This window comes from Myotis lucifugus, unplaced genomic scaffold (assembly GCF_000147115.1).
Source record: "Myotis lucifugus unplaced genomic scaffold, Myoluc2.0 scaffold_301, whole genome shotgun sequence".
Taxonomy (NCBI): domain Eukaryota; kingdom Metazoa; phylum Chordata; class Mammalia; order Chiroptera; family Vespertilionidae; genus Myotis; species Myotis lucifugus.
Genome location: NW_005871349.1, coordinates 702,115 through 714,824, shown reverse-complemented (window position 1 = coordinate 714,824; position 12,710 = coordinate 702,115). Strand labels below are relative to the sequence as shown.

The following is a 12,710-nucleotide window of genomic DNA, read 5'->3' as shown; positions in this document are numbered from 1 at the left end:
CCAAAGAGCCGCATGTGGCTTGTCAGCCGCAGTTTGCTGACCACCTGAAGGCAAATTCACAAAAAAGGGGACAGAGTTGGGTAAATTTCTGAGCAATAATTTGGATTCAGAGGAGAGTTGGAGGACTCATGGGACATGAGAGGAGAGAGAATATCAGTTGCCGGGAAGAGCCCTCCCTCTTGACAGCTTTGGACTGACAGGATGATGAGGGGAGGGGCAGTGAAGGAGCATGGTGTTGACCAAGAGAGAAGATGGGGGGACGGGAGACAGAGAGAGAGGGGAGAGGGAGGTGTAAATGAGTGTGCATCAGGAGTGATGGGAACAAGTCAGTTTCAGTTTTAAGACAGGAAAACTCTATCATTCACGCTTACTGTGTAAACAGTCAAGCCACTCTGAACATCTGAGCACCAGAAGTGAGCTCATCTGAAGAATCTCTGCCCAACTTCATCAAAACAGTAAAGATCAAAGCAGTTATTAGATGTGAGGGATTGTTATAAGCTGCAAAAAATTATAGAAAGGGTCACTCATGAGGTAAGTAAGTGGGGACAGCCAAATTTGTGCGTTCAAGATTAGGTCAATTGAGATACAACTCAATTTGTGAAAAACCACAACTGATTAAAAAATGGGTAAATTGATAACTTTTCAATAAAATTTAAACTTCTACTCTTTGAAAGATAGTAAAATAATGAAAAGAAAAGCTAGATGCTAGAAAAAAAATCTCAATAATCCTATATAATAAAAGCTAATATGCAAATAGACGGAACGGCGGAACAACCGGAAGAACCAAACAACTGGTTGCTATGATGTGCGCTGGCCACCACGGGGCATGTGCAGAACCTGGCAGGTGTTGGTCGTGGTGGGCTGGTGGAGCAGGTGAGTGGGGGCTCCAGACCAAGGCTGGCTCTGGTTGCTGTCATCGGGGTGAGCCCCTGGTGGTTACTGAAAATTCTTTGCTCCTGCGCACTGTGATTCCACCTGGTGCTTGCACCTGCTGCCGGTGCCCAGTGCCAGTCCCGATCCCTTGGCACCATCAGCAGGTGTGAGCGGCGGCTGCCAGCCCTGATCGCCCCTGAGGGCTTCTCCACCTCCCCCTGCTCCTGAGGGGCGATCGCACCCACTGATGGTGCCAGCCCCGCTCACACCCACTGCTGGCACCGGCCCCAATCACTCCACTCCATCAGAGGGTGCAAGCGGGGCTGGCACCATCAGTGTGTGGGAGCAGTGGCAGCGGGAGTGGCAGTGGGAGTCCTCTGCTGGCATACAGAGGACTGGGGCCGTAGCAGAAGGGGCTGGGCGGGGGCGCAGAGGATGGGCTGAGTTCCTTTCAAAGTGCATGAATTCGTGCACTGGCTCCCTAGTTCACTAATAAAAAATAACCCAATTAAAAAAACACACCAGAAAATAAATTCTAAAACTTAAAAAAATGGGCAAAAGTTTTGAGTAGGCACTTCACTAACGGAGGTATAAGAATGTCAAACAAGTACATGAAAAGATGCTCAACATCATTAGCCATAGGCAAATGCAGATGAAAAAGAAAATGAGACACCACTATAATCTATTCGAATAGCTAAAACCCCCAAAACTGACAATGGCAAGTGGTGGTATGAATGCTGAGCTGAAACTTATATATTACTGTTAAGAATATAAAATGATACAGCCTGAGTGGAAAAACAGGTGGCAGTTTCTCATAAAGTTAAATATAACACTTATCTTACAACCCAGTAATCCTACTTCTAGATATTTACCCAAAAGAAATAAAAATTATGTTCACACAAAAACCTTGAAGCAAATGTTAAGGCAGTTATAATTACATGTAAGTAACTGCCTAAACTGGAACAAACCCAGATGTCCTTCAGATGATAAATGTGTAAACAAAATGTGGTACATTTGTACAATGCAGTACCACTCAGAAATAAAAAGGAGTGAATCAGTCTGAGAAAAACAGTATGAAGGGCCCTTAAAACATTAAAGATAGAACTACCATATGACCAAGTAATCTCATTTCTGGGTATATAACCAAAAGAACTGAAAAGGGACCTTGAAGAGATACTTGCACACCCATGTTCAAAGCAGCATTATTCCAATAGCCAAGAAATGGAAGAAACCTAAATGTCCATTGACAGATGGACAAAGGAAATGTGGTACATTCATACAATGGAATATTATTTACCCTTGAAAAGAAGGACATCCTGTCATGTGCTACAACCTGGATGAACCTCGAGGACATTATACTGAGTGAAATAAGCCAGTCACAACAAGATAAATAATACATGATTCTACTTACATGAGGGACCTACAGTAGTCAAACTCCTAGAAACAGAAAGTAGAATGGCGGTTGCCAAGAGGGTGAGGGGAGGGGAAAATGGGAAGTTGTTTAGAGGATAGAGAATTTCAATTTTACAAGATGAAGAGATCTGCTGCATAACAATGTGCATGTAATTCACATTATTGTACTGCACACTTAAAGATGATCGATTTTTTGTTGTGTTTTTTTTTACAAAAAAAATGAACTACTGATACATTGATACTATTGACATAACATGCATGGCTCTTAAGCGCATTATGCGACGTGAAAGGAGACAGACTCAAAGACGACTTGATGACACTCTAGGAAAGGTAAAACTAGACACAGAAGACAGACCAGTGGTTTCCAGGTAGGAGGGGCTGACCACAAAGCGGCACCTGTTCTACATCCTGGTTATGGTGCTGCTGGTAGCCACGTAACTGTATGGCTCCCTAGCTTGCTTTCCAAGGACCTCTATGATCTAGTATGAAGACGTTTTTCTCAATTTATTCTCATAACTCCACTTTGTGTCCTCCTGGTTCCAGGTTGATGTTCAACCACCGAGTCAGGCCTGCTGGGCCAAAATCATCAGTATTAAGTAATACTTTTATTCCACCTGGGTTTATCAGTCAAATAAGTTCATGTTTTTTATGTTGCAAAATTTATCAGCAAAAAAAAACACCACAAAGAAAAACTTGGTATAATAAAATTTTCGTAAGTAATGTAAACTTAATTGTTAGGAGCAAATAAATTAAATAAATGGTATAAGAAGTTTCTTTTCTGTTAACTCTTTAGCAATAATTATACAGGGTGGGAGCGAAAGTAGGCTTACAGTTGTGAGTACACGAAACACAGAGTTTATTCTTGTATTATTATTTATTAATTATTGTATTATTTTCCATACAACAACTCTAAACCACCTTTTGCCACACCTTGTATTGTATGTGCACTTAAATAGTTTTCTAAGTCTCTTTGTAACTTGAAGCTTTAGAGTTTTACTAAGTTAAATGATAAAAATTATTGAATATCTAGAAATTTCCAAATAACATAAAATACTGAAACAGTAATTGCTAAACAAGTCTAAGTTTACCTACTATTGACCTCTTATTAAAGAGAAACTAAATGATACATTTAGATCTGTTAATAAAAACATTTTGTGCTTTGCCAGTAAAAGAACCTATGTTTCTAAAGGTTATGAAATAGATTAATAAATTTGCCAATCTAAAAAATGTTAATTACTTACATTTTACCTTAGAACTGAGGTTCTAAGGGTTATGAATTTTTAATTAATATGGAAGGAAATGATGTGAGTTTTTAGGAAGAAAGGCATTAGGCATGGAAATACATTTTGGGGGCACTAGTAGAAAGTGGCTTGTCCTAAAAAAAGGTTGGTTGTTTCAAATTGAGTAAGAAGAGACAAACTAAGAGGGACTAGGAAAGTTGTAGAAGTTCTGTGGCAAAGGAACCCTGAGAAAGAAAATTTTATGTAGTAGATTAAAGTAGATTTAATAGAGTAAGTTAATTTAAGAAGCTACAATAAGCTAATACAGAATTAGAGTTTGGTTTTATATCAAACTATCAAAAATGACAAGGTTTTTCTATATTGTTCTGCCCCAGATAAGATATTATGAGATGTTTTCAACCTACAAAGCAGGGAAAAAAGCAAACATTATGGTCATACAGACTATTCATGGTAATCCAGAAGCTAAAAAATATTTTCAATTGAATGTAAAACAGTTTCATTCTTCTAATCCTGAACTCTGCCCCCTTTCAGCAGGAAGCAGTCAGAGAGGTCTTTCCCCCTTCTTTCTCAAGATTGAGAAATGATTAAAAAAATAAAATGGGGGGGGGGGAAGAGGGAGGAATTGAAACCGAGGGCCCTTTGATTAAATTTAGTTTTAAATCCTAGCTCTAGAAATCATATTTCTTTTTCTTTCTATACCCTTCAGAGACCTAGCCTTTCTCTGGATAATCAGCAACCCCTGAGGCAGCAGAAGACAATAACCTAGACCTGATTAATGATCACAAGGTCTGGACTTCTGGCAGGCTAAAGATAACATTTTCACCTATATTATGTTTCAGGTCCTAGGCTCTAAGGTGGAACCACTCCCTGGCTACTTCCCCAAGAAACCAGACAGGGGGACATAGGAGCAGACTTCAGAACTGCTTTAAGACCTGAAGAAATGATTTTTTACCATTACCTTACCTCCAACCAATTAGCTTCCAGCATGACCCCGAACCCCCCTAACTCATAGTATCTTGAGATTTGCCCTATATAATCTGTAACCTACATGCCATCAGTGAGTTTTGGCTCTTGAGCATTTGCTTCCTGTTCTCCTGGATGGTACTATCTATCTATCTATCTATCTATCTATCTATCTATGCCTAAGTGACAGTTACGACCGAACTGAAACAACCGGTCGACCAGTCACTATGACGCGCACTGACCACCAGGGGGCAGACACCCAATGCAGGAGCTGCCCCCTGGTGATCAATGCACTCCCACGGCCAGCCAACCTCTCCCGGTCCCTCCCCCCAGGCCAGCAAACCTTCCACGGTCCCTCCCCTTGTCCAACAGGCCCCATCCGGCAGGCTTCAGCTGGCCTGGCCCTGATTGGGACTGGGCAAGATGGCCCTGATAGGCCCTGATTGCTGGGCCAGGCCTAGGGACCCCACCCATGCATGAATTTCCATAGTCCATAATAAAATAGCCAAGTATTTCTATACTGCAGTTCTAAGGATCTAGTGCTTGGCTCTGCTAGCACCAGGTGGATGAACTCTTTCTCTTCTGTAACAATTTCAAGCACTGTCCTTTCCTCCAGGTGGAAGGGCATGTGGCTCTCCAGGTGAGTGTCAGTATTCAGGTGCATGCCTTTCGAAGCTGGCTCTGTGAGAGGAGGATGACCGTGGCAAATAAAGGAGAGCGTGTTTCTAGCTAGGTGCATGAATAATGACTTCATTGCCAGACCTGCCTCAGTTATAGTTTCCAGATCTCTCAAGGTGGAATTCTTGCTGCCATGAAGTTGTGAGCTATGAGTGGCTGGGCTAATCCCAGCCTACTTTGTGTGAGTTTTTGATGGACACGCCTTGTCTTCTCTGCTGAGCTAAAGCTTCCGGAGAACAGGGTTCACACTTGGTCCAGCTCTGGGCTTCCTAAGGATCTAGCATCTGCCAGACAAATGTTTTTGAATAAATGAATTATAAAAACATACTATTGATACTGTTGCAATGACCCTGGTTATTAATTAAGCGGAAAGGAACAAAGGGAAGGTCAAATAGACACATGCCCAGTGAAGTCTGGGTGACATAGGGAAGGTGCGTGTTTGACAGTCACACCTGGGAACAGGGCACTAGCCAGGGTAGGTGTGACCACTGCAAGCAGGAGGGGGTGCAGATTTGATATACTTACGGTCCTAAACAAAGGAGTTCTCTCTCTTGCCCCTCGGTGTGTTGCACCTGACTCCATGCTCCTGCATTTGCCCACATGGCCCATGGCCTAGGACATCACACACAATGGACTAATGGAATGCAACTAGCCTGATGTTAAACCGGACCAGCTTCACCAATGGAATGGAAACTCTGGACTGTGGCTTTGCTTCCAGCTCTGCTGAATCCCCAGCTGCACCTTTTCCAGGACTGATTAAGGGAAATGGGACGTTGGATACGGAGGGATATAATTCCACACAAATAAAAAGCACTCATTCTCCCATGTGAGTCTCAGAAAATTCTTTTTCTCAAGATAAGGTAAGGACCCGACCCCGAGCACCCGGTGGGGAAGGTGATCCCCCATTTCCACCGGTGGATACCCCATTTCCACTTGTAACACTATGAGTGCATTAGATAATCGAGCACTTTTGCTTAGAAAAAAAATTGAAATTAGTGATGTTAAAAGTTTCTTTTCTTTAAAAGAAATTAAGTAGCCATAAAACTACTGGAAAAATTTGGGTATGAAAGTAAAAGAGGAGAAGGTCAGGGGTGATCAATAATACGTTACCACATCTGACTTGGTGGTAAACTTCTGAGTCTGAAGACTTTCTAAAGCCATCCACTTCACTGGCAGTTTTGCACCTGTTTTGTTGTGTACACTGTAGTATTCTTTATCATACATGTCTCTGGCAAGACCAAAATCAGCAACCTTGACAGTGAATTTTTCATCTAGCCTACAGAAAGGACAAATATTATTACTGGTGGCTGAAACAGAATCATTTACTGTGACGCTGAATATCTACAGAACAAGTGGCTTCTGTGTTGGAAATCCACAAATCCTGAACTTCTACTGGGAGGCTTCTTCCAGCCTCAACCGACTAACACTACATTACAATGGAATTCTTGAGTAAAAGTGCTTGACATTTACATGACAAATTCAACAAGCCGAGGAAAGAGATCATGAGTGATGTTACACAAGAAACTTCGTTCTGCTTTTGTAGATCTGCAGTAGTAAAATCAGGCCCCCCTCCCGATATCCTTGGTTGCTAAATCAAGTATGCCAACTGAGTAACCAAAGTAATCGCCAATAACCACTTGTCAACTTATTACCGATTAGTTTTATAGGGGAGACATGTGACCAGGCCCTGTTATCTTATGTTTTCATTCTCAAATGGGCTAGGATAGTAGATAAAACTTATATATCCCACCACTAAGGTAATAGAGAAACAGGACACATAGTAAAGCATCTGAGAAAAACAGCAAGTTTCAACAAAATCAATTTCTGCTCCCTGAGGCTGGGTGTCCCTTTGTTTAAGTGGGCTTTCATGTTGTCACAGTGACCAAAACCAAGGTAGGAAATGAAGAGCACAGCTCTCTCCTTCACATACACCGTAAGGCATGAATCAGCGCTATGCAAGGGAAAGCGCTGAATGGATTACAAACTGTTGACTGTCGTATTATATAGCCCAGGCAGCCAGACACAAATAAAGTTCTTTGAATTCATTCCCAAATACCATTTTTGGTAGGGCTTCTGCAGGCTGACTTCAAATCCACTCTTGGGAAGTGACAATATGTTGGTATTGGTGTTATCAGCCCTCTTTTCACTGTAAAAGGCTGAAGATCAAATTCTACCTCCCAACACTAATGCAGTGTGAAACCACAACACTGAAGCCTCCTTTTGGGAAGGAAAAAAAGGGGGAAGCGCAGAGCAGCTGTTCAGGCCCCCTCTGGAGAATCCCTTTTACATTCTCCATTTGACAGAGGCTGAAAGCCCCTCCTACATCTCCAGTGCTTACATGTGGATTTAAAACTGTACCGGAAATAAAGGACTTCTGCGTGAAAATCAGGGGAAACAGAGCCCTCCTTTTCACTTCATTTGGACTGTGGGCACAGAGATTCTTCTACTTACATACAGTTCCTTGCAGCCAAGTCTCTGTGGACAAACTTTTTGCTTGCGAGGTATTTCATGCCTTTGGCTACTTGAAGACCAAAGCCAATAAGATCTTTTACAGTTGGGTTCTGCAATCAAAGAGAATTGGGAACTCATCAACGAAGCATCTACTGTTCTAGCGAGGATCTCAGAATTCCGAAATGTTTATAAGAACGGTCTTGTTTCAAATGATAGCTTACGCCCTGTTTGATAATAGCAACCGTTTATTAAGCATCTACTGTTTGCAACGCACCAGGCTAGATGGTTTATACATTTGGGCTAATCCTCATACAGATGCAGAACTGGAGGTGTTTTAAAATGTGGGTTTTATAATTATTCAGGTATGGTGAAGCCCACGGGTGGGAGACAATTGCCACTGAAAAGACAGTTTGTGATAAGCCCCAGGAGGCGGGGCATGCCCTGCCGCAAGCCCACACAGGGCAGCACTAGGCTTGGCCAGGAGACAGGTGAGGCTTCATGTGGTTTCTGTGGGAAGAATGGGCAAGGCAGGGTAGGCAGGCTAGGACTTGAGTAGCTGGGATAATTTCAGCAGGCGGGCTCAGGGCGTAGGTGCTGTCCCTAGCTGTCTGGTACCTGGCCCTTCAATGAGTAGGCAGGGAGACAGTGACCTAGAGTGTGAGAGCCCTGTCAAGGAGGTGGTTGGGGTTTGGGCTCTGGATTGGGTCACCTCTGAGAAGGTGAGTTGTTCACCATCTCTGGGAATTTGCTAGTCCCGGGAGGGGCAGTTTCTGCAGGGTCAGTGAGGCCCCAGAAGTTAGAGCCTCAGAAATACATGATTAGCCCTAGCTGGTTTGGCTCAGTGGATAGAGCGTTGGCCTGCAGACTGAAGGGTCCTGGGTTCAATACTGGTCAAGGGCACATGCCTGGGTTGTGGGCTCAATCCCCAGTAGGGGGTGTGCAGGAAGCAGCCAATCAATGATTCTCTCTCATCACTGATGTCTCCATCCCTCTCTCCCTCTCCCTTCCTCTCTGAAATTAAAAAAAAGGGAATGCATGGTTAATACAGGAAGTTCAGAGAAAAATAAATTACCCTAACCACTCAGATGGTAAGTGGTGGAATTAGGATTTTAAAGTAAATCTTTTAGGCTCCAAAGCCCACACTGTAGCAAAATCACTCCCGTCAGAACCCCTCCCACACGTGCTGAAGCACAGCTCACAACTCCAGGGGCCTGGACCCACACAGAGAACAGGAACCTCATTCTCTAGGAACTCCCTCCACAACACTGTGGACAGTGGGAATGTCTTTCGTAACTGTAAGAACTATATCTGAAATCACACAGATGCCACTGTGGCTGGAGCCTGGCCATTGGGAACAGGGCATGCCTCCTTAGCAGCTGCTGTGGCGTTTTGTGAACCAAAGGGGCAGACAATGGGGACCTTCCAAGGAGGGCCACAGCAGGTAGAGAGGCCAGCTCCTTGCGTTTCTCTTTCAGACACACCCACCCTAGTGGTTGTCATTAGTATGGACTCCTCAGGTTGTAAAAGGCCATAGTGCAGTCTGATAAGTCTCTAGCATGCTTTAACCCCGGGGGCAAAATACCCGAGAGAAGGTAGCATATCCAACCAGATGAACTTACCAGGAGAATGACAAGAACTGAAGTGCAAAAGTGGGATCTGTCAGGGCAGCTTTGTGCTTTGTGAGGTAAAGTCACCCTATCTGCAAACATTCATTGCCAGGGAGCATTTTATTCTTTTTGCTGAACACAAAATATTGCTTCATCATCCATTCTAGACCTTATTTCCTCTGAGAAACAGACCCCATGTTTATGAAGTTGTTTTTTTTGTTTGTTTGTTTTTTTGATTAAGAGTAAAACTACTCCATTAACTCCCAAAGGACCCTGGGCACAGGGGCTGAGGAGCCGGATGCCATCTATGTTTTCAGTTCTGGAAACTCCTTCCGCCTCCTCTCTGGTTCTGATCTGGCCACTACTTGCTCATCCTTTAGGTTCTATCATAAATGTCACTAAGAGCCCTGGCCCGTGTACTAGAGTGCTGGCCTGTGAACCAAAGGGTTGCGGGTTCGATTCCTGGTCAAGTTCACCTATGTACCTGGGTTCACTCACTGCCTTCAGCTGGGGCATGTGTGGGAGGCAAGTAGTCGATGTGTCTCTCTTACATAGATCTCTCTCTCTCTCTCCCTCTCTCTCCCCTCCCTCTTTCCCTCCCTCCCTCCCATTCTCTCTGAAAAGCAATGGAAAAATATCCTTAGGTGAGGATTAACAACAACAAAAAATGTCACTAAGAAAATTCTCATTTGTAGGAGCCTAACAACCTTTTTTGTAACTCTGAGCTCATTCATTCAACAAATATTCACTGAGAGTCTATGGGCCAAACACCATTTTAGGTGTTAGAGCTACAGCAGAGAACATACACACAAATCTCTACCCTCACGAGTTTGCATTTTAATGGGATGTGTGTACACACACACACACACACACACACACACACATATGTATTTAGCTACTATTTATTTATTTTTTCTTATATGCATATATGCATAACCCATGGACACAGATGATAGGGTGGTGAAAATCTGGGGTGGGGGTGGGGGCAGGCTAGAAGGGGGTTAGCTACTATTTATTAATTTATTGTCTAGCCTAGCACTATACAGCAGAAATGTAATGCAAGTCAAACGTATAATCTAAACATTTCTAAAAGTCACATTAAAAAGTAAAAAGAAACAGGTGAAATTAATTTTCACAATATATTTTTCAATCCAACATATCCAAAATATCATTTAAATATGTAATTAACATAAACGATTATTAATATTTTGCCTTTTTTATACTAAATATTCAAAACCTGGGATGTATTCTACACCTACAGCACAGCTCAATTGGGACTGGCCATATTTCACATGTGGCTCATGGTCACAGTACTGGACCTCTCAGGCCTAGTGAGTAAGAAGATGATAAGCGTAATAGGGGAGGAGACAGATTGAAGGCAGGAGGGTGGGGTGGGTCAGTTGCAATTTTAGAAAGGTCAGGAGAGCCTCATTTTGAAGATGATATCACGGCGAAAGGCTGAAGTTGAGATATGTGGATATTTTGGGGAAGAGTGGTGCAGGGAGAGAAAACAGCAAGTGCAAAGGTCCTGAGGTAGGAGGGTGACTGGCAATTTTGAAGAATAGCAAGGGACTCATTTGTAATTAATTCTTCAATGTTTTTCCTTCTAGACTAATGCTTCATGTGGCTTGTGGCTAATTATGCCTCTGTCTCCTGTGTTGTGCTGTTTCTGGCTCATAGTAGGCCCTCAAAGATGACTAAATGTCCCTATCAGGGGGATGGTAGAGCAAGGCTGTTTGCAGGGAAGTTAAGACTCATTGCCCCTGGGGAAACCCTTCTAGGTATCACTGTCTTCCCACCAGGATAGAGAATGTTCAGGTACTAGTGAACTAAACCAGCTTTCGTACCTTTGAATGGTGCTAACATTTTACATGCACTTCTTTGGCTAAAGCGCTTTTGAAAAGGTTCAACACAGGCACATTTTGGAAGACTGGCTGGCCTGCAGCTAGTTTACAGGTCAGGGAGCTAGCTAACATACTTACATGAGTCTCATTTCTGATGAAGTTTCGAAGATCTCCGTGTTTCATGTACGGCAGGACCACCAGCGGAGACCCCTCACTTCGAAGGCAGATTCCCAGGAGCGAGAGCACGTTGGGATGACTAAAATCCTTCATGATGATCCCCTCAGTCAGAAACTGGGAAACTTCTCCTATATCCGTGATTCCTGAGAAATCCAGCGGTGGAGACATTGATTTCATTACAGAACAAGGAGTACTTTGTCATGCTCAGATAGGGAGAGCAATGGCATATTTAAAACAGCAGGATTACAAATAAATAAATAGAAATAAATAAAACCACAGGTTTCCATCTTGTCCCACTGCCTCATCCTCAGAGTGTTTTTTACAATCCTTCTGTGTGAATGATGCCGCCCTGCACCGTGCTTTCCAGTCATCGCCTTTACACATTTTTGTAAGATCGAGTCTAGCTAGCAGTCAGTTTGTCTGATACGGAAAAGGAGGGGAAAGTTGGCCAGTCCATTCTGTAGTGGCTGTGAAGGGCAGGGGTTGGCAACGTTTTTGTCGAGCCAGATAGTAAACCTTGTCTGGCTCTGTGGGTCATACGGTTTCAAATGCTCAGCTCTGCCATCACAGTGCAAAAGCAGCCACAGGGAAAAAGTGTCTAAGTCTCAATAAACTTTATTTTGGAAAACAGGCGGCTGTCCATAGTTTTCCAACCCCTGGAATGGGTGGATTTGAAGATCAATGGTGGTCATATATATAAGTAGACATTTTTTTTTGGTTCTAATAGTTTCTAACCATTTCCAGATAGAGATCCTGAGGGCCTGACATGAGTCAGCATTAATGAAAAATGAACAAGCTTTAATTTACTAATCTGACTAATATCAGTATCAGTGATGATATTTTTTTTTACAAACACAATGCATTCTGGAACCAGGAAGGCTAAGAGATCACTCCAGAACAGAGAAAGATTCCTTGGTGATAGGATTGTTCTTTGTAAATGGGCAGTAGTGTTCTCCTGTGAGGCAAATTTATTTTATTTTATTTTATTTATTTTATTTTTAAAAAATATATTTTATTGATTTTTTACAGAGAGGAAGGGAGAGGGATAGAGAGTCAGAAACATCGATGGGAGAGAAACATCGATCAGCTGCCTCTTGCACACCTCCTACTGGGGATGTGCCCGCAACCAAGGTACATGCCCTTGGCCGGAATCGAACCTGGGACCTTTCAGTCCGCAGGCTGACGCTCTATCCACTGAGCCAAACCGGTTAGGGCCTGTGAGGCAAATTTATTGAAAATCATACATAATCCATCCAGTGTGTAGTTAGGTTTTATATAAAGTGTCCCTTTAATGACCTTGTGATCAGACTTTCAACAAAATCAACCATCTAGAACACTACTTGGCATGAAGATTTACACGTCAAAAAGGCTGACATAGTTCTGACAATCATGTATCTTGCAGAAAAACCTTTAATGTGTGCATTTAAGCTTATTATTCCAATATAAATTTGTGATATAGCTGG

General features: G+C 42.9%; 1 protein-coding gene across 8 annotated transcripts in view; it reads right to left on the bottom strand.

Moving 5' to 3' along the window:
• Positions 1-12,710, bottom strand: part of MET (MET proto-oncogene, receptor tyrosine kinase) — a 138,898-nt gene that overhangs the window by 5,387 nt on the left and 120,801 nt on the right. For 5 of the 8 annotated variants that reach the window (XM_006100181.2, XM_023763808.1, XM_023763812.1 and 2 more), the window contains 3 exons: positions 11,209-11,390; positions 7,620-7,729; positions 6,279-6,444 (listed from right to left, as the gene is read on the bottom strand). In XM_006100181.2, the coding sequence (XP_006100243.1) occupies positions 6,279-6,444; positions 7,620-7,729; positions 11,209-11,390 (458 nt within the window). Of the gene's footprint in view, positions 1-6,278; positions 6,445-7,619; positions 7,844-11,208; positions 11,391-12,710 lie in introns of those variants that run through there. The other 3 variants (XR_002832010.1, XM_023763811.1, XM_023763809.1) reach the window with 3 other exon arrangements.